The 21,654-nt window shown below is 35.1% G+C and overlaps 1 protein-coding gene across 1 annotated transcript; it reads left to right on the top strand.

Moving 5' to 3' along the window:
* Window positions 1-499: 499 nt before the first annotated feature.
* On the top strand, window positions 500-15,064 carry LOC104117226 (putative pentatricopeptide repeat-containing protein At3g23330). The gene is made up of 11 exons (XM_009628246.4): window positions 500-825; window positions 901-969; window positions 2,112-2,252; window positions 2,624-2,722; window positions 2,939-3,011; window positions 3,553-3,641; window positions 4,026-4,109; window positions 4,975-5,034; window positions 6,734-6,917; window positions 11,588-11,634; window positions 13,241-15,064. The coding sequence occupies exons 1-11, from the start codon at window positions 724-726 to the stop codon at window positions 14,945-14,947; spliced, it is 2,655 nt and encodes an 884-aa protein (XP_009626541.1). The 5' UTR covers window positions 500-723; the 3' UTR covers window positions 14,948-15,064.
* Window positions 15,065-21,654: the final 6,590 nt, after the last annotated feature.

Genomic DNA, 21,654 nt, shown 5'->3' with positions numbered 1-21,654 from the left:
TATAGAGCTTCTCTAATTTTGTTCTTAATTTTCCTTACATTCTAAATCTAAGTCAATTACAAGTTAATAATGTACACAAGGTACTACGGCATGGACAAAGAATACATGACCTATTACTAAACTAATGAAAATTGATTAGGTCATTTTATTTTGTTTTGTAATTGAAATGTCACTCAATTTTGCGGAAAGTTACTCTCTGTCTTTAGACCATATTTGATATTTTTCTTTCAACCTAATCATTTAAAAATTTAAAAGCATCCATTAAAATCATGAACCGCCAGATTCTTTTTTTATATTTTATAATATGTTAGTTTTATTCTATATCACTCGGTCAAAAATGCTAAATATACTTTTAATATTACCAGTATATTATACCGTGTCAGTTTTATATAATATAAATAAATATTATATCATAAAAATTGAAGGACTCACTAGACATTTACCCCGTATATTGTAAATTAGAATATGCATAATAATGAGTAAATAGGACCACATTTTGGGGAGGGAGGTCTGCATTTGGGGAGATGTTGCTACCAAATCCCATTGCTCACAACGCGTATCCGCAAGATCTCCTCTAACTACTCCCTCTTGTCCGACTACAAACACTTCTGTGTAAATCCCAATTCCCTTTTCTCGATCCCTGAAAATCCTTTTCTCCTTTGTTCCACTGTAAAAACTCGAGAATTGGCCTTAAAAATAAATCACCGGCAAAAGAAAACAATCATGGGTTTGCAATCAAACCCAAGAAATATATGGATTCTTCGTCCTAATTTTTCATTCCTAGTCCTTTTACTTCTCATCACTTCCCCCTTGGTCTCTGCTCAGGTATTGCCTAAACTGTGTTCACTTTGTATGTATACGTTTTTATTTTAAATGTTTGCTTATATTATATCAATTTAGGAAGCTGGGGAGGAAAATGAAAGAGTGGAGTCAGGTGGACGGTTCAAAGATCTGGGAAGGCGTAGTAAAGTGAGTCTACTATTCTTTAGCTGCTGAGATTGGGAATATTTGCATAATGTGTGTACATTATTAGATTTTTATATGCTACTTCATTTATTTGTTGAAATCTACTTCCTTGGCTGGATCACGTTGTTAACTTCGCTAAATTTGTTATAAGTTCATCATATGCACGGGAATTGTTAAATGGTTGAGTCATAGAAGTAACAAGCTGGAGATTCCGAGCTCGAACCCCAGCTACAATAATCATCATGAACTCATCTGCTGCAGCTTTAGTGAACAACAACATACCCAGTGTATTCCCACGGGATGGTAGGGTGTACGCAGCCTTACCCCTACTTGAAGCAGCTAGAGAGGCTGTTTCCGGATGCAGCTTTAGTGAGAGAAAAAAAAAGAGTTTTTCTCCGTAGAGCTTGATAAGCATGTTGGAGGATTATATGAAGAGTGCTTTAAGAAGTCTGGTACTTTGTTTGGGTCTTTTCCTCTAAATCTAGCTTTTAAGGAACACTATTTGGTTTGGTGGTGTTGAATATACTACTCTCTCTGTCTCCCGCCCTCTCTGTAAGTAAAATCTTGATTCTTTTAAATAGGATAAAGAAGTAAATGCTTAATAAATATAAAGTCATACCCGATATACAAAAGAAGGATTTTTGAACAAATCTTGCTGCATGGTAGTCACATGCACTGCGATTTACCCAGGTACTCAGATTGACGTTTAAACGCACTACATGAGCAGCCATGGAATAATATGAAATTACATACGTATAGTGCAGTAGTGCTGATATCTTGCTTTTCTGGGAATTCGGATCTATTGTCCACTGGCATTATCAACACCGTTAAGGCCTTAACCAAAGCTAAAATGTTTGAAGTTATGAAGTTGTTGTTTATTCTGCTTTATTCATTCATGGTGATTATATTTGAAAACAAGGTCTTTGAAGGGGAGGTATTTATGGTCTCCAAGCCGAACAAGAAAATCTCAGAACGGTGGTGGAAATGGTTCCATAATTTAGTGCTTCTCCTTTCCCTGTAGATATCTTCTATGCGAAAAATTTGTTAAGATGTTGGTAGTACTATTCTAGTGATACCTATATTCTAGAGATACCACAATATGTTTGTTAATTTTAATGAGTTTTTACATTTTCTTTGCTGGGCAGATTATTGTTGAAAAACTTAAGACTGGTGTTATAAGGGGTGAAAATGATCCTGATTTTGTTGATGTTCCTTTGGACTTGGATTCTGGCCTTGGGATCTTTGATGCCTTTTTTGCTAGTTTTTCCATGATCCTTGTCAGTGAGGTTAGTGGTTCAACTTTTATTTTCTTTTATTAAACTTGTTCAATGTGTGTATTTTTTTTTTGTTGATACTTCGATCTCTTTGCGGCTTATTCTGGGGAGCTCTTTCCACCATGAAAGAACTTTTAGACTAAATGCTGCTGTACCTTCACCATGTAATGCTGTCGTTTGTATGAGAAAGAGTAAATGACAATGATACGGTTACTCAAGAAAACATGCTTAACCGAGAAAACTAGATGGTTGGTTATATTCAATATCTGTGTTTGTTTCTCAATCCAAGTGTAGTTTGGCAATGAAATATTCATTTTGACCGTACCTTTCTCGAGATATTGCTTTATTTATTAATAAATATTTATGGATGATTATGCTGCTAGATTGGTGATGAGACATTCATAATAGCAGCTCTGATGGCAATGCGTCACCCGAAGTCAATTGTTTTGTCTGGTGCACTCAGTGCCTTGTTTGTTATGACAGTAAGTGATTGAATCTCCTTCTTTACTGTATTAGCTCTTAGAAGCAGCATTTTCTCTCTGTTTCCTTTTCTATGTTCAGTCGTGGCATCTATATTGACAGTGTTCTGTTCATTTATGTGAATGTTTTATACGGTATTGAACTCTTCTTATTCATCTACTAGGAAGTCATATTGTTGGAGGTAGTTCTAACTTTATGTTTTCTCTTCATGTAAGTAGATACTGTCTACTGGACTTGGTAGGATTGTGCCAAATTTGATATCAAGGAAGCATACAAACAGTGCAGCTACAGGTTGTTCATTTTACATTTTATAACTTGCTTCTGTAGTGCTATAATTCCCATAGCTAAAATGTTGATTCTTGTCAGCTGCAAAGATGTCTAATCAAATTTGTAATGTTCTTTCATCGTTCTTAACTTCTATTGCTGTTAAAAAAAAAAACAATACTAGACCCTTTTTTCCCTTCAGGTTCCTCAATCTTGGTTGTCTAGACGTCAGTAAGATCTGTTTTGACTCATAAGACAAAGACCTTGAAATGTTTGTCCTTTGTGCTGATTAAACTAGTGTAGAACTAGTCCTTGTTTCTATGTACCATAAAGTAAATACTTTCTACCTGGAATGCTATACTACCCTATTGTTCGTTATTCCTTCTTGTGATGCCATTTCGTCTTCTTATCCCTTTTTTTCTTTTTGTTTGTGACTCTATCCTCTTTCTTATTTCCACAATCTCTTTTAAGATGAGGCTGATACTCTCCATTCTATACTTTATTTTACCTTTACTAGCATTTTGTTCTGTGAGATAATTAGGAAGTTTTTACTGTTATTTTATTGCAGTTCTTTATGCCTTTTTTGGGCTTCGGCTTCTCTACATTGCGTGGAGGTCATCAGATTCAAAAGCTTCCCAGAAAAAGGAAATAGAGGAGGTATGTGTACCTTATCAAGATTTGGAAGAAAATTGTAGTAATCTTTACACGTGCACAAGATTCAACTTGAGTTTCAGTTAAGATTCTAATTGCACTATGTGGAGATTTCTCAGTGAAGTTTCATTTTCGCTATTCAAAGGCTAGTCAAATCTTTGTTTTATTTTTTAGAATTTCACTTGTCAAACATGTCCGGGTAAGATCCTGCCTTGCGATTACGGGTTCCGAACCCTGGATCCCTTAAAAAACAAGAGGAGGCTTAGTCCGAGACCGAGCCTCTAACTCATAGGAGAGGGCAGGGTCGTTCCATCACCTTGTTTTGGGCCCAAAAAAAAAAAAATTCAGTCCTCAAAATAACCATATGCAATTTACTTCTCAAAATGTCAGGTTGAAGAAAAACTTGAAGCTGGACAGGGGAAAGCAGCAGTCAGACGTTTCTTTTCCAGATTTTGTACGCCTATATATTTGGAGGTATGTCTGTACACTTGAGCTATTGGTATTGGATGCTTTTAAAGGATTGTCCTGTTATATTTGTATTTGATCCATTGGGTGAAACCCTCATGCAAGAAGGAAGTCAGGTATAGATGGGATGTCATTCTCCAGGTGAATGATATTGTTTTTTCGTTCTATAACTTGAATGATAAGTGAAATAAAACGGACGACATTATCGGTTGCTGTAAAGAGTCATGAAGAAAGGAGCTTCCTCAAGGCTGTGTTCTTTAAGTGGTGGGAAAAATTAAGAAAATCAAATTTGTCAGATTTCTTGTTTTCTCACCCCGTCGTCTGGTTGGAGCATGTGGAAGTAAAAAGAAATGCTAAAAAAGGATAAGGAAATCATAGAAGTTTTATCTGGACGGATTTAATAGTGGTAAGAGGAGAGTTCTCAAAAACACTCAGCGTTTCCTGTAACCTCCTCCCCCTTCCACCTAAAACTTCCCACAATTTCCCCTCATTCCCGTTCTAACTTTACCAAGTCATACTCTAGATACCCATTCCAAGGATGAGAAGTGCATAAAAACAGTTGGGGAAGACTTAATCATTGGTACTTTGGGGTCACTACAGTCTCTTACATCCAAAAGATGGAGAGTGGAACAGCTAATATATCTTCTCTGCTCCTTCTCCAAAGATATATATCTCTTCTCCACTTCTACTTTGCTTCCTCTCGTACCACTTAAATGACCAGAATGTTCCTCCCCATTTTGATTTTTCTGCTCCTTGAGTTATATCAAATAATGCATTATGCGGTTATGACACCTTAAGTTAATTAAAATCTCAAATTTATGATATCTGCAAAATAGCTAATTTTTGCCTACCCTTGTTTATGTTGTCTGTGCAGTCCTTTATCTTGACCTTTCTGGCAGAGTGGGGAGACCGTAGCCAGATAGCAACAATTGCTGTAAGATATTTTCAATTCCTATTCTTTGTTGTGGCCCATAAAAACCAGATGCTATGTTGGTTGACATGTGCTTCCTTATGTCTTGATTTTCAAGTGTTTCTTCCACCTCTTTTTTTTTGCATTTGTGTGTTTGTGTTTCTTGGGTATTTGATTGATGGCCTGAGGAAAAGAATTAGGCACTCTGTTTTGTTAATAACTTTTCAAATTCAAAAACTTGTACATAGTGAACCTGGTCTGGCATCGGTTGAATGGATACCCACTTAACTGGCACCTGATTGTGCTCAATTGTCAATTGGGTAAGGTAGTTTTTCAATGTAATATAGGTTATATCTACCAGATTTCTCAGGCTTTTTCTCTAAAATTTGATGCATTATATTGCAAGTACAGCATTTTACAACTGAACAACCACATGAGGTTTTACTAGTTCTGAAATGACAATCGTATTTAATGCATTTACATTAGTTTCTGTCCCATTCCCAAGTAGGCGAGCAATTCCTCATTCAATAATGTAGAGAAAACCTCTTCGTTTTTATTCTATTTGTAAGTACTAAAACACATTTTCCATGTGCTATGGTATTTTTTTTTTGGTAACTAATTTTTTTATAATCTCCAAGTGAAAGCAATACATAACCATAGCTAGACATAGCTCAGCTAGTTATCTAAAAAATAAACGAAGCTGACCAGCCTAAACAAAAGAGCGAAGAAACTAACACAGCCTAATAACAAAGGATCTATATCTAAAACATTAAGGTGTGCAGCAATGTCCTAACTCTGGGTGACACTCTAACATTACACAGATAAGCAGTCTCTCTTGCAATACTGTCCCAGCTCCTGCTCTTCTTCTAAAAAAATCTTTGATTTTTCTCCACCCATATAGCATACACACACTCGGCTATGATAGTTATTAGTAATGCCAGTAAGTTTATTGTACACAAAATGCTGATAACTAATAGAAGAAGTGCTTAATAATCTTTTTTAAACAACTAAGAAGTTATTTTCTGATTTTTCAATGATTTTGAAATGCTAGATAGTGATTGGCACATATAAATTGTGGAGGTTTTCTGTGTCTGTGTTATGCTAGTAGTTTCTGAAATTTCATATTAAAAGACTCACGTTTGTATGATCTTCTCATGCTATGTAATTATTCTTCATTTGTTGTGTGAAACATTTATGTCAACCTTTCTGCGATGGTTGAACTATTATCTCTTCTGTGACTTGGTGCTGCTTCTGGTGTCTATGCATTAGTGAGTTGGTCTATTATTGGATAAATCAACTATGCCTCAATCCGAACTGGTTTTGGTTGGTTATTCTCAGACTCATTCTGTTCCAATCAGATAATTTGTCTTTTAAGGCAAATTAAGGATTCTCTAAAAGTAGAGGTTCTTGAAATCTAACAATCCCTACACTATATCCCATAGTTCTCTTATAAAAAAGAAAAAGGAAAGAAGAGTGAATCAATTTTCATGTTTCCTTTAGTCTTGATCTTAATAGAAGAGAACGTTACAGCTCGTACGGAGGTATACCTGTAACTAATATCCAGATCAGTATTAACATTATTTTTTTTGTCTCAATCATGCTAAGCTTTATGTGGATATCTCCTTTGGTGAGTACGTTGTGCGATAATACTGTGAAAAGGCTCAATAAACTGCTTAAAGTTCGAGGACGGTGTTTCACCGATTATATGCATTTCATTTTGCAGCTAGCTACACACAAAAACGCAATTGGAGTTGCTGTTGGGGCTATAATAGGACACACTATATGTACTTCAGTGGCAGTGGTGGGTGGAAGTATGCTTGCATCCAGGATCTCACAGCGGACAGTAGCAACAGTTGGGGGCCTTCTTTTCCTTGGGTTTTCCTTGTCATCATATTTCTATCCGCCTCTATAATTCCCACTTCATAGTTTAAGCTAATTCATTAGGGATTGGTTTGCCCGAATTGTGGGCTTAAGAGGAAAAACGAATTATTTCAACATGTATTTCACCTTATTTTTGTGTAAATGTAAACATACTGAATATTCACATGAATCTGGAAAAAATTGCTACAACAGTGGCTGTAATTTTTTGCCCATCTTTTAGAGAGGTGTGGAGCGAGATAGCAGCGATACATAAGGAGTTATCTCATCATCTCAATAATCTTATTGTGTTAGGATTGTCCTCTGAAAAGTAGACATTTGGGGTGTGTTTGGTATGAAGGAAAATGTTTTCATGGAAAACTTGTTTGGTTGGTGAGTGAAAATCTTTTTCCGTAAAATATTTTCTAGTGTTTGGTTAGAGAGTAGAAAATATTTTTTTGGAAAATAATTTTTTATGCTACTCTCCTCACTCCCAAGTCGTTTGTTTTTTTACCCTTCATAAATATATTTTAAAATTGTAAATACAAATAAATGTTAACTTTACAAAAAACAAAAAAATCCATGTGAAAAAGAGGGAAAAAGAAGAACAGAATAAGTGGGAAACTCCTTCACTTACTTTATCCCTAACAAAGAGTGATTATCGTTGGGTTTCAAAAGGAAAAAAGAATTAGTTAAAATCCTTATAAAGGATAAGTCAAAATCTATATTATATTAAAAGTTGGGTAGTATGCATTGTGGTTAAACCAAGTGGCAAGCTATAATGAAACCACTTGGCAATTTAGGATAACATTAATAATTAAAAATTATAAATGGAAACATAATTAATGGAAGTAGTTGAATGAATCTTATACATAATCTAAATAGATCTTTGACAAATCTAATCTATATATCTATATTTATATTTATATGTATATTTATATCTATAAATTGATCCACTCATAGATTTTCTTCTATATTAGCTAGAAATATGGAGGTAAAAATTAATTAAAAAATTATAATAGAAAAAAATAAAAATATAGAAAGACGTAAATTTAGATAACCTATGACTATTTATAATTTGGAGTAAGTTAGAATATAAAATAAAACTATAATATACTTAAGATATTAAAATTTTATTGACTTTAAAAAATAAAAAAAATTTAAGCAACAAAATAACATCTTAAATAAAGTATTCAAATTATTTATAATGTAAGAAAAAAATTAAATAATCATTAAAAAATATTTTAATAACAAAAATAATAAAGTCATATTAATATTGATAAATCGGACAAATGAATATTTTATACATAAATATTACTACAACATTTAGATATAATGTGTTCAAACAATTAAGAAATATTTTTCTATGATTAATATTTGAATTGAGTGCAGTTAGTTTAAGTTTGAAAGTATAACATAATATTTTGAAAATGTGGTCCAATTTAAAAAATAGAATGATAAGAATTTTTTGAATTTGAGATGAGATTGTTTTTTGAAATATGATAAGAAAAATGATATTTTGGAATATGAACAATAAAGTCAAAGTTACTACTGAAATACTTTTTAATTTTTATCTATATTATATTAGAATGAGTATGGTAGAAATAAATATTAAATTCAAACAAACTAATGAAAAGCCACATGAAAATGTAATAATATAAGGTATTGAATAATATAATAGCAAAACTAAAGAATAAATAGAGAAAAAAAATAAAATTTAGATTTTTTATCATAGAAAAAAGGGTAAAAGTTATTTAAATTTGGGATGAAAAAGTTTTTTTTTTATATTATGATAAGAAAGGTCATAATATGGATAAGTCCACGTAACTCAAGTCTAATAGATAAAATCAAAAACTAAAAATATTGAATAATAAAAATAAATTAGAGATAACGTGAGGATATTTATAAATCATAAGTTTAGAAAATAAAGTAAATATACAACACTTAAAATATTATTAACAAATTTAAATAATTTAAAATTTTCGAGCAATATTTTTCAAAACAAAATAAATATTTATTTTATGATTAAAAATTATATATTTATCTATATAATATTAAAGAATAGTAGTTGATAACGATATTAAATAAAGTTACAAGTTAATGAGCCACATAAAACATAATAAGACTACATATTAGATAAAACAAATAGCAAAATTAAAGAAAAATATAAAAAATTTACTATTAGAAATGAACGGGAAAAGATTATTTGAATTTGAGATTAGAAAGTTCTTAAAATTATGATGAGGTGCTCAAACTATAGAGTATAGATATAATTTAACTTATTATGTAGTAATTTTATTTAAAAAAATTAAACTTTCATATTAAATACAAACGGGAAGAAGAATTCAATTTACTTTATTTTTGAAAATAATATAAAAATAATTATTATTATAACTATTAGCATATTTATGACATATAATAGATATAATGTGATTCTATCCACGCTTTAAATTGATTTCATAAAATTAAGTAAATAAATAATACTCAAAAATATTATTGATAAATTTATTTGATTATTATATGATGTATATTATTTGATTTTGTATAGATTTATTATATTTCTGTACACTAAATAAATAATAAAATAATAACTAAAATATTTTAGAAGATAGAATGATAAGAATTTTTTGAATTTGAGACGAGATTGTTTTTTGAAATATGATAAGAAAAAGCATATTTTGGAATATGAACAATAAAGTCAAAGTTACTGCTGAAATACTTTTTAAGTTTTATCTATATTATATTATAATTATTTAAATATTAAACTCAAACATGCTAATGAAAAGCCACATGACAATGTAATAATATTAGGTATCGAATAATATAATAGCAAAACTAAAGAATAAATAGAGAAAAAAAATAAAAATTCAGATTTTTAATCATAGAAAAAGGCAAACTCATATTTTGGAATATGAACAATAAAGTCAAAGTTACTACTGAAATACTTTTTAATTTTTATCTATATTATATTAGAATGAGTATGGTAGAAATAAATATTAAATTCAAACAAGCTAATGAAAAGTCAGATGACAATGTAATATATTAGGTATTGAATAAAATAATAACAAAATTAAAGAATAAATAGAGAAAAAAAAATAAAAATTCAAATTTTTTATCATAGAAAAAAGGGTAAAACTTTTTTAAATTTGGGATGAAAAAGTGTTTTTATATTATGATAAGAAAGGTCATAATATGGATAAGTCCACGTAACTCAAGTCTAATAGATAAAATCAAAAACTAAAAATATTGAATAATAAAAATAAATTAGAGATAATATGAGAATATTTATAAATCATAAGTTTAGAAATTTAAATTAGAAAATATTATTAAAAAATTTAAATAATTTAAAATTTTTGAGCAATATTTTCATAACATAATATTTATTTTATGATTAATAAAATTATATATTTATCTATATTATATTAAAGAATAATAGTTCATAATGATATTAAATAAAGTTACAAGTTAATGAGCCACATAAAACGTAATAAGAGTATATATTAGATAAAAAATAGCAAAATTAAAGAAAATTATCAAGAATTTGCTATTAGAAATGAAAGGGAAAGACTATTTGAATTCGAGATTAGAAAGTTCTTAAAATTATGATATGAATGCTCAAACTATAGAGTATAGATATAATTAAACTTATTATGTTTTATGTTAATTTAAAAAATTAAACTTTCATATTAAATACAAACGGGAAGAAGAATTCATTTTACTTTATTTTTGAAAATAATATAAAAATAATAATTATTACAATTATTAGTAAATTTATGACATATAATAGATATAATGTGATTCTATCCACGCTTTAAATTTATTTCATAAAATTAAGTAAATAAATAATACTCAAAAATATTATTGATAAATTTATTTGATTACTATATAATGTGTATTATTTGATTTTGTATAGATTTTTATATTTCTGGACACTACGATAGATAATAAAATAATAATTAATATTTTTTAAAATAATATGATATATTAGATCATAATATTATAAGATTAATATTCTGTTAAATTATCCACGCATCGCGCGGGTTCTAACTCTAGTTGTAGGTTTAAAGGGAAAAAAGAATAAGAGAATAAGTAGGAATCTTATACTTAATATCGATTGATATTCTAATTTTTAATTTGTTCTCCATGGACACTAAGATTTAGTTTCCTGGTTGGTTAATGCATTCATCAACTTAATTTATTGTTTTGTGGGCTTATTAAATTAGAATTTTAAAGTTAAAATCGTAAATCTCTTAATCTTTAAGGGTTATATGATGAAATTGAGAAGGAAGAATGATAAGGAGTGATGAAATATAAAATTGGAATAAATTTTTATTGACTGATGATTGAGAACTTCTATGGCGCAGTTTCTTCTTTTATTGAGTTAGGTACATATAATCAACATTTATCGTTTTGAGGAATATAAACTTTGATTATATAACTTAGACACAATATTTTAATATTATACTTATATGATCTTTTATAAAATAGTTTTAGGCAAAATACATAGTTTACTCCCTCACCCTAAGGTCAAATCCCTATGACACACTCCTTCAGTACGGATAACCTTTTATATACGCAACCTTTCAAAAGGATGTAAAAACACACCACTTTTGCTCACATGGCATTGCTGGATTTACAACCAATAGAAGAGAGTGAGTATTAACTTTTTTGTGTATGCAACTATAACGCCATGTGTTCAGTTTTTTTCATTTTCTTATGTTTTATGTATCTTCTTTTTCATCAAAATTTTTAATTAATCCTAAATTTATTTTTTTAGAAAGTTTTTTGGCCTCCATCTTCACCATCCCTTCATCGCTGCTCCGCCGCCATCTTCCATTGTCGTCGCGCAACATCACCTACCTCAATGTGTGCTACACCATATTTTTTTTTATTTTCGCCGATTCAAAAATAAAACCCATAAACCACAAAGGAAAAAAGTCACTGCTTTGCCACTAATTCAATGAAACCCATTTCAATTCTTCATCACAATCCCCAATATTCTAATTTTCAAGCACTGTCAATGAAAAAAAGTTCAAAATCACAGCTTCAAAAGTAAAGGGACTAAGGAGTTAAATGAAGAGACTTCAAATGATGTGCAAGTGATTGAAATTGGAATTTTCCAACTCCAAATTAAAATAATTTTATTTTAGAGAAAACTGATTTGAAAAGTTTAGAGAAAGAAAGCACCTACAAATAAATATTGCCCATTGTTGATTAATCAGGTTCACAAAATCTAGTTTTTAATTCGTACCAAAGATGATAGCCACGCTGGATTGTAGGTTTTTGTCTTTTAAATTATTTGAGTAAGAAACTTTGGGGGTTTTGCTGTTTAGAGCCATTTTGAAAGATGGATTTTGGCTAAAATGGTGTCTTGGGTAAATTAAGAAGATGATGAAGCTTTTCTATTTTGTTTTTCTTTTTCAAAAAGATGGAGATTTTTAAATGTAATTTATTTTTAGAGTTAATGACACGTGTCACGATATTAATGATGTGTGACATACACTTGTTGGGAACAAAGTGGTCAAACACCGAGCGTAGAGGGATTTGGCCTCAACTTTCAAGGTCAAGGATTAAAATATGTATTCTGTTATTTTTTTACTCATCGATTACTAAATATAGAAAGATGCTATTATTGTTGAAAGTGACTTTTAAAAAAAAAGAGTGTCATATAAATTGAGACAGGCGAGTAATACACTGGACATGGAAGTAGTCCCAAATGTCAAAACGGGAGAATTCAGTTTAATTACCTGTTTTCTTCTCCTTAGGGGCCATTTCGTTGCTTTGTTAAGGAGATTAATCTTCATATAAAGTCTTGCGATAGCAGAATAACATTTGGAATAAGAAATAGGCGTATTAATGATACATGGACTCAAAAAATTAAATGACATAACTAATCTTCGTAATAGTAACTAACTTTATTTAGAAAGTAGACTTATATGTTTTAACTATACACTATATGGAGTATGTTATATGTTTAACTATACACTATATACAGTACTGCGTAATTTTCAAATATACATCCAACAAGAAATAATCCTTGCAATTTCATGCATAATTTGTTTCTCAACTCTCAACCGACAACCTCAAAGTTATCATAATATTAGTTCATAATTACTTTTATCAAATATTCGTATTAGTTTGACAATACATTTTTCAAAGAATTTATGACTAAAAAATCATCACAAACGAAACCTTGGAAATTTTTACAATTGCAATGATATGGAAGAAATATGTAGACTTTACATTCCTTAACACTGACTCACTTTTAAAATGTTTAAGTAACAATGCAAACCCAATTCTCATAAAACTTCGTCATCTTCAATATTATGCCCATTATTCTTCCTCACCTTCAGTTCCATTATCCCAAATCAACGTTGAAGTCATTCATGCCAATAAAATAAAAGATGGCTCGGCCCAAAACTCCTCTAGCAGTAACTATATATTGTATCTCTACACAAAAAGTTACCATTTAGCCTCCGCACAGAAACTGTTTGATGAAATTCCTCAAAGGGATGTTCGAACGTGGACGATACTCATTTCGGGTTTTGCTCAATATGGGTGTTACAGAAATGCATTATGGTTGTTTGTTAAGATGCAGAAAGAGGGCAATGTTATTCCCAATGAGTTCACTTTATCTAGTGTCTTGAAGTGTTGTTCTAGTGTTAGTAACGGGCTTAGATTGGGCAAGTCTATACATGGGTGGATGCTTGCTGCTGCAGTGTATTTGGATGTTGCTTTGGAGAATGCTGTACTTGATCTTTATGTCAAATGTGCGGCTTTGGATTATGCAAAACGGTTGTTTGAATTGATGGGTGATAAAAACGCGGTATCTTGGAATATAATGCTAGCGGGATACTTGAGTATAGGAGATATGGAGAAGAGTATAAAACTTTTTAAAAAGATGCCTGAAAAGGATGTTTCGAGTTGGAATACAATCATTGATGGGCTTATGCGACGTGGGTTTGAATATGATGCCCTTGAGCTCCTATGTCAAATGACCTCATGTGGGCCTTCGTTTAACAAAGTTACGTTTTCTATATCATTCGCATTGATGTCTTCGCTTAGAAATCTCGAATTAGGGAGGCAACTCCATGGTAAAGTGAGGAGGTTGTTGATATATGAAGATGCGCTTGTGAGGGCCTCGCTAATTGATATGTATTGCAAATGCGGGCAAATGGAGAAGGCTTCTAGGATTTTCCAAGAATTACACCAAGGTGCTGTGGAAGTACAATATTCACATTCTGTTCCGTGGAGTACAATTATATCAGGTTATATTCACAATGGCATGCTGAAAGATGCTTTAGAAGTTTTTTGCTCCATGGTGCGTGATCAATTGGAAGTTGATGTGTTTACACTGTCAAGCATTCTTAGTGCTTGTGCAAATAGTGAGCTTTTGGAACTTGGGCAGCAGATTCACGGCTATGTCCAAAAACTTGGACACATATGGGACATATTTTTGATTTCAGCAATTATTGACATGTATGCCAAATGCGGAAAGTTAAATGCTGCTTGGTTGTCTTTTGAGCAAACCCAATCTCGGAATATCGTGGTGTGGACGACTATGATAAACAGTTATGCTATACATGGAAAAGGAGCAGAGGCTGTTCAGCTTTTTGAGCTTATGTTGAATCAGAGGATTGCACCAAATGAAGTAAGTTTCGTTAGCGTCTTAACTGCATGTAGTCATGCAGGTTTGGTGAAAGACGGGTGCAAGTATTTTAGGTTGATGAAACAAGTTTATGGCATCAACCCTTGTGTCGAACATTTCACTTGTATGGTTGATCTTTTTGGCCGAGCAGGCTGTTTAGAGGAGGCTCATGATTTCATTCATAAGAATAGAATCTCTAACATGACCCAAATTTGGAAGGTACTCTTATCTTCTTGCTTGGTTCACAAAAACGTAAAGATGGCAAGGCGTGCTTCTGAGAAATTGCTACAACTTCAGCCACGTGAAGACAGTCCTTACATTCTGTTGTCAAATACTTGTTCAGACAATGACAATTGGGATGAAGCATCGAAAATAAGGGTCTTGATGAAGGAAAGGAAAGTTATGAAACTCCCAGGTCAATCATGGATTTAGTTGAAATATGAAATCCGGAATTCCACATGATTATAAGGAAAAAAATCAGATTATTGAAACAAGCTGCCGTGCAACTGAAGGACACCCACCTTTGAGAATGACATAAATTTGGGAATGCAGGAAGCCGAAGGAAAAGAGAGGAGCAGACACATCTTTGTACAACTTTTAATCACTAGATGTTTCATTTTCTGAGCCTTTACCCAGTTTCCAACCTAATTTCTGGTGCCATATGTTTGATACGTACTTTACAGTTCGAAGGCTGATGTATTGCTCCTGACACATACAGAGATTACCAGTAAATCAAGCTGGTGATAGTTAAGGAACATGAACTCAAATCTTTTTGGATATTTCTTGGTTTGATATATGGTTGATCATGTCATCATTTATCTTTTTTGAGGTCAAGAACAATAATTTGGTCAGGTATGACTTTGTGAAATACTACTGACGTTTGCCTCAGATTGTCTATCCCGACTTCAATTGGCATTGTGAAATCTAATCAGAGGTAATTGCATTTGAAATAGAATGAAAATCTACCTTATGCTTTCTATTTAAGCTGTTGTGTCTTTATATCCCTGATAGTTGTATTTATGGGATTTTTAACTGGTTAGCCGGTGCATTTGTTGATTTATATTAGACTTCACCTCTTCACAATGATATTCAGGAAACATATTTATAAGTCCGCTTTTCCGGGTAATAATATCTCTCAACTTTCTCCAGCTCAATGGAAATTCCATGTTCCAAATTGTATAGGGAAAAATACGACATGACACATGACCGCTTAAAGGAAGGACACGTGGAACATAAGATGGAGATTGTCACCGAACATAGTTATTCCGCTTGTCACCGGAAGGAATAATGATCATAAAAGGAGTATTAAATGCTTTGCGCCCGGTAACATTTAATACGGAATATTTTGCAGCATTAAGGATGATGGCCCGTTACAAGGAATTTGACATTTATGTCTAATGTTACATCTTCATCAATGACCCTCATAATTGACATTAAAGAAGGGCATGATCCTAGGACCTCCTTCCCTAGACATAGCTATAAATAAAGAGCTCAGTTATCATTGTAAGGGGAGGAATTTTCTGTCTAACTTATGTTACATTCTTTACACCATTTTAATACAATTTGATTCTGTCGATTTTGATCTTATCATTGTTGTGCCCGGAAACCTCGTTCCCGGACTCATTAGCTCTGTTGTTTCATCTACATTCTAAGGCTAAGCATTTCATATTTCATCAATTATTTCATTACTTTTTGGATCAAATTAATTCACTTGTCTAGAAACCACAAACAAATTCAACTGTATCGTTTTTCGAGTAAACAGTTTGGTGCCCACCGTGGGGCCTAGACATCCGTGCAATTAAATTGATCTTTGCCTTTTTTTACTAACAAGTTTGATTATTTTTGTCTTAGCAAAAATCACAAAAGAAATGGCAAATAACACTATTAACGGTACGCGCAACCCTGAAATTCAAGGGGAGCAGCCTCATTTTGAGGATACAATCAGTGACACTCGCAATGAGGAGAACGACGCCACACTGACGCATGACGGGTGATACCCTCGACAGGTTCGGGAGAGGACTCTTGATGATGCTGATGAGGAGCGTGTGGCGGGTGCAGTGAGGGTCCTGCAAGAGCAACATGCAATCATTCTAGGCCATCTCACACGACAAGATCAGGTTATGACGGAACTAAAGCATGTGCTATCAGGTGCTTCAAATAATGCAAACAGGCGAGATCCGATTCCTCCCGAGGTTCCCGCAAACCAAACGATGCGGAGAGTCGACAACAACACTCCCAGTGGCGAAGTTGGCTCCGATGGGGCCGAGGGGAGTAGATCCGGCCTCAACAACGATAACGATCCGTTCAAGGAGGAACTTTTGCAGTTCATGAAGAAAGTAAACTCCCGCATGGATCAAATCCCGGGCGCACCGCCAGTATTGAAGGGCCCAAACTCGAAGAAGTATATTCAGTTACCGTACAAGTCGAGTGCGGCCCAGGAACTAATCCCGAAGCGGTTCAAAATATCCGAAGTGCCGAAGTATGATGGAACTTCAGATCCGCAGGAGCACATTACCACTTATACAACATAAGTGAAAGGAAATGATTTGGCTCCTCACGAAATTAAGTTTGTGTTGCGGAAGAAATTTGGTGAGACTCTCACGAGTGGAACTTTAACGTGGTATTCACTATTGCCCGAGCATTCTATAGATTCCTTCGAGGTGCTCACGGATTCTTTCATCAAGGCTCATGCCGGTGCCAGAAAGGTGCAGGCCCGAAAGGCCGACATATTCAGGATCGCGCATGGAGAGTTCGAGTTATTACGAGAGTACGTCACTCGGTTCCAGAAGGAAAGGATGTTACTACCGGTGGTCCCGGATGAATGGGCAGCTGAAGCATTCACCAAAGATTTAAATCCGAGAAGTTCGGACGCTTCCCGGAAGTTGAAGGAAAGTCTGCTTGAGTTCCAAGCGACGACTTGGGAGGATGTACACAACCGGTACGAGTCGAAAATAAGGATCGAAGACGATCAGGCTAGCTTCCCATCGTCAACCAAAGGACGGGAGAAGAACAAAGAAAGAATGAAAGATGATATTGACACAGATAGACGGACTTCGAGGGGCCGATTTTTGCCCTACGAGCGGACAGAAGGCTGCGGCAGGAGTTTTCGGACAACAGACAAGTTCACCGTTGATAGAAGGACAGATCGTGGCCGGAACAACAGATCGCTGCAGGATAAAGAAATCTGGGGGTCGCGAGATTCTTCTTACCCAAAGTTATCAGAGTATAACTTCAATATCAGTGTAGTAGAGTTGGTGTCGGCCATGAGGAATATCAAAGAGGCACGATTCCCAAGACCTATGAAATCCGATCCCAGCCAGAGGGATCCTAATTTATGGTGTGAATACCATGGCACTTACGGCCACCGGACTGGGGACTGCCGACACCTCCGGGAAAAAGTGGCAACACTATTAAAGAATGGTCACCTCAGAGAATTCTTGAGCGACCGAGCTAAAAACAATTATGGTCAGAGCAGAGGCGACACTGAAGCCTCGAAAGCAGGAGAAAAACCTCCACGCCAAACGATCAACATGATCTTAGGAGGGAATGAAATTAATGGGGTCATCTTTTCGGAAGCAAAGAAGACAAAAGTAGCGATAACTCATAATAAAAGGCTCCGGGAAGACGATATCGCATTCACGGATGAAGATGCAGACGGATTACTGCCGTCGCACAATGACGCACTAGTAATTTCTTTAAATGTGTTGGATTTTAAAATTAAACGTGTTTTAGTGGATCCAGGAAGTTCCGCTAATATCATACAATGGAGAGTACTGGAGCAAGCTAAACTCACCGGAAGCATTATCCTGGCAACGAAACTCCTCGCTGGATTCAACCTCGCAAGCGTGACAACTCGGGGAGAAATTTTGCTGCCACAAACGCTGAGGGAGTAATGAAGACAACTTTCTTCAAAGTGGTAGATGGAGACATGAGATATAATATCATCTTGGGAAGACCATGGCTGCACGAGATGAAAGTTGTGCCTTCAACATATCACCAACTGTTAAAGTTTCCGACACCCGATGGGATCAAACAGATAAGGGGTGATCAACCGGCAGCAAAGGAGATGAATGCAATTTCGATTTCCAGTAGCAAAGGAAAGGAACATGCGGCATAGCAATTACCGTAATTGGCACCTGCCCCCAAGCCAGAGGAAGATAATCCGGGGACAGAAGAGTCGGAATAATATCAGGTACCAAGGTATTTTCAAGTACCGAAAGAGACGGACGCGACGAAGTCCACGATAGAAGAACTAGAGCAGGTTGCATTGTTCGAAGAATTCCTAGAAAGAAAATTCCATTTGGGAACAGGACTGCACCCGGAGCACATACAACAACAACAACAACAACAACAACAACCCAGTAAAATCTCATTAATGGGGTCTGGGGAGGGTAGTGTGTACGCAGGCCTTACCCCTACCCCGAAAGAGTAGAGATGCTGTTTCCGAAAGATCCTCGGCTAAAAAAAAAAAACAAAAAGACAAAAGGACAAAAATGAGACAATATTAGTATCACAACAACAATCATATGATAAATAAAAACACTATGAAATCCAGAAGAAGGATGCAAAGCAAAGGGAGACAATATTAGTAAATATTAGTATCACCACAACAATCATAAGAACAATAGGAACGCCATAAAATCTAGAAGAAAGATGCAAAGAAAAAGTGATAGCTAGTAAATAGGACATGCACTGAAAAGCGAAATAGTAAGCCACAACATTGCCACTAGCTATCTTAGACAAAAACCTTACATGGCTAGTCCCATAATGGTACGAAGTAAGGCACGACTCAAGTACCTCCTAACCTACAACCTTAATACTCGACTTCCACATCTTCCTATCTAGTGTCATGTCCTCGGAAATATGGAGTCTCGCCATATCCTGCCTGATCACCTCTCCCCAATACTTCTTAGGCCGCCCTCTACCTCTTCTCGTGCCCTCCACAACCAGCTTCTCACACCTCCGTACCGGAGCATCTAGGCTTCTCCTCTGAACATGTCCGAACCATCTAAGCCTCGCTTCCCGCATCTTGTCATCAATGGGAGCCACATGCACCTTCTCCCGAATATCATCATTCCTAATCTTATCTATCCTAGTGTGCCCGCACATCCACCGCAACATCCTCATTTCTGCTACTTTCATCTTCTGGATATGTGAGTTCTTAACGGGCCAACACTCAGCCCCATACATCATGGCCGGTCTAACCACCGCTTTATAAAACTTACCTTTGAGTATCGGTGGCACTCTCTTGTCACACAGGACTCCAGATGCTAACCTCCACTTCATCCATCCTACCCCAATACGGTGTGTGACATCCTCGTCGATCTCCCCTCCCCCCTGGATAACCGAACCAAGGTACTTGAAGCTGCCTCTTCTCGGGATGACCTGCGAATCAAGCCTCACATCCACACCCACTTCCCCTGGCCCAGCGCTGAACTTACACTCCAGGTATTCCGTCTTCGTCCTGCTCAGCTTGAAACCTTTAGACTCAATAGCCTGTCTCCAAACCTCCAGCCTCTCGTTAACACCGGCTCGCGACTCATCAATCAGAATTATGTCATCGGCGAATAGCATGCACTATGGCACATCCCCTTGAATATGGTGTGTTAACGCGTCCATCACCAGGGCGAATAAGAACGGACTGAGCGCAGAACCTTGGTGTAACCCCATTACAACCGAAAAATGCTCAGAGTCGCCTCCTACTGTCCTAACCCGAGTCTTAGCCCCATTATACATGTCCTTAATCGCCATAATGTACGAAACCGACACACCTTTTGCCTCCAGGCATCTCCAGAGAATTTCTCTAGGAACCTTGTCATACGCTTTCTCTAGGTCAATAAACACCATGTGGGAACAGGACTGCACCCGGAGCACATGTGTTCTTTTATTGAATTCCTTAAAATTAATGCCGATTGTTTTGCATGGTCGCACGAAGATATGAAAGGCATCCCAATGGAGATAGCCGTACACAAGTTAAGCTTGGATCACAACATACCTCCGGTAAGGCAAAAAGAAGCGCCCTATTGCTGAAGCAAGGAATAAATTCGTCAAAGAAGAGGTAACTCATTTACTTAAGATCAGTTCAATCCGAGAGGTAAGATATCCGAACTAGCTAGCCAATGTAGTTGTAGTACCTAAGAAAAATAATAAATTTCGCATGTGCGTAGATTATAAGGATCTTAATAAGACGTGCCCCAAAGACTCATTCCCATTACCAGATATCGATAAGATGATTGATGCTACGGTCGGGCACGAGTTAATGAGTTTCCTCGATGCTTATTTTGGGTACAATCAAATCAAGATGAACCCAGAAGATCAGGAAAAGACTTCGTTTATAACGAGTCTTGGTATATATTGTTACAATGTGATGCCTTTCGGGCTAAAAAACGCCGGAGCCACTTATCAACAGCTCGTGAATAAGATGTTTGAAAAACAAATAGGAAAGACTATGAAAGTATACATACACGATATGCTCGTTAAGTCTTTGAATGCAGGTGACCACTGGAAGCATTTGCAAGAAACATTCGACATCTTGAGGGAGCATAATATGAAACTTAACCCCGAGAAGTGTGCGTTCGGGGTCAGTTTCTAGGATTCCTAGTATCACAAAAGGGAATTGAAGTAAATCCCGACAAAATCAAGTCCATAGAGGACATCCCAGATCAATTGTCTAACATAAAAGAAGTCCAAAGGCTCACAGGGCGATTGACAACTTTGAGTAGGTACATTTCCCGTTCATCGCAAAAATGTCATCGCTTCTTCGCACTACTCAAAAAGAAAAACAATTTCGAGTGGACACCGGAGTGTCAGCAAGCCTTGAGGGAGTTGAAGAAATATTTGTCAAGCCCTCCGTTGCTCTCAAAACCAAAGGAAGGTGAAACGTTGCTACTCTACCTCGCAGTTTCAAAAGTTGCGGTGAGTGTAGTTTTAGTCCGAGAGGACGAAGGTTCTCAATCTCCCATTTATTACGTTAGCAAAATTTTAACGGGAGCAGAAACTCGCTACCCACATCTGAAAAAGCTGGCCTTAGCTCTCGTAGTCGCCGCTCGTAAGCTGAGGCCCTACTTTCAATGCCACCTGATAGCTGTGGTAACTACTTTCCCTTTGAGGAATATCCTCCATAAACCTGAGCTCTCAGG

This window comes from Nicotiana tomentosiformis, chromosome 3, assembly GCF_000390325.3.
Source record: "Nicotiana tomentosiformis chromosome 3, ASM39032v3, whole genome shotgun sequence".
NCBI classification, from domain to species: domain Eukaryota; kingdom Viridiplantae; phylum Streptophyta; class Magnoliopsida; order Solanales; family Solanaceae; genus Nicotiana; species Nicotiana tomentosiformis.
This window is presented reverse-complemented; position numbering and strand designations above follow the sequence as displayed.

Excerpts from the sequence above, each read along its gene's own strand:
- LOC104117226 (XM_009628246.4), top strand. The coding sequence starts at position 724 with ATGGGTTTGCAATCAAACCCAAGAAATATATGGATTCTTCGTCCTAAT. Across the intron at positions 3,012-3,552 it reads TACAAACAGTGCAGCTACAG|TTCTTTATGCCTTTTTTGGG; the intron begins GTTGTTCATTTT and ends ATTTTATTGCAG. Across the intron at positions 3,642-4,025 it reads AGAAAAAGGAAATAGAGGAG|GTTGAAGAAAAACTTGAAGC; the intron begins GTATGTGTACCT and ends TCAAAATGTCAG.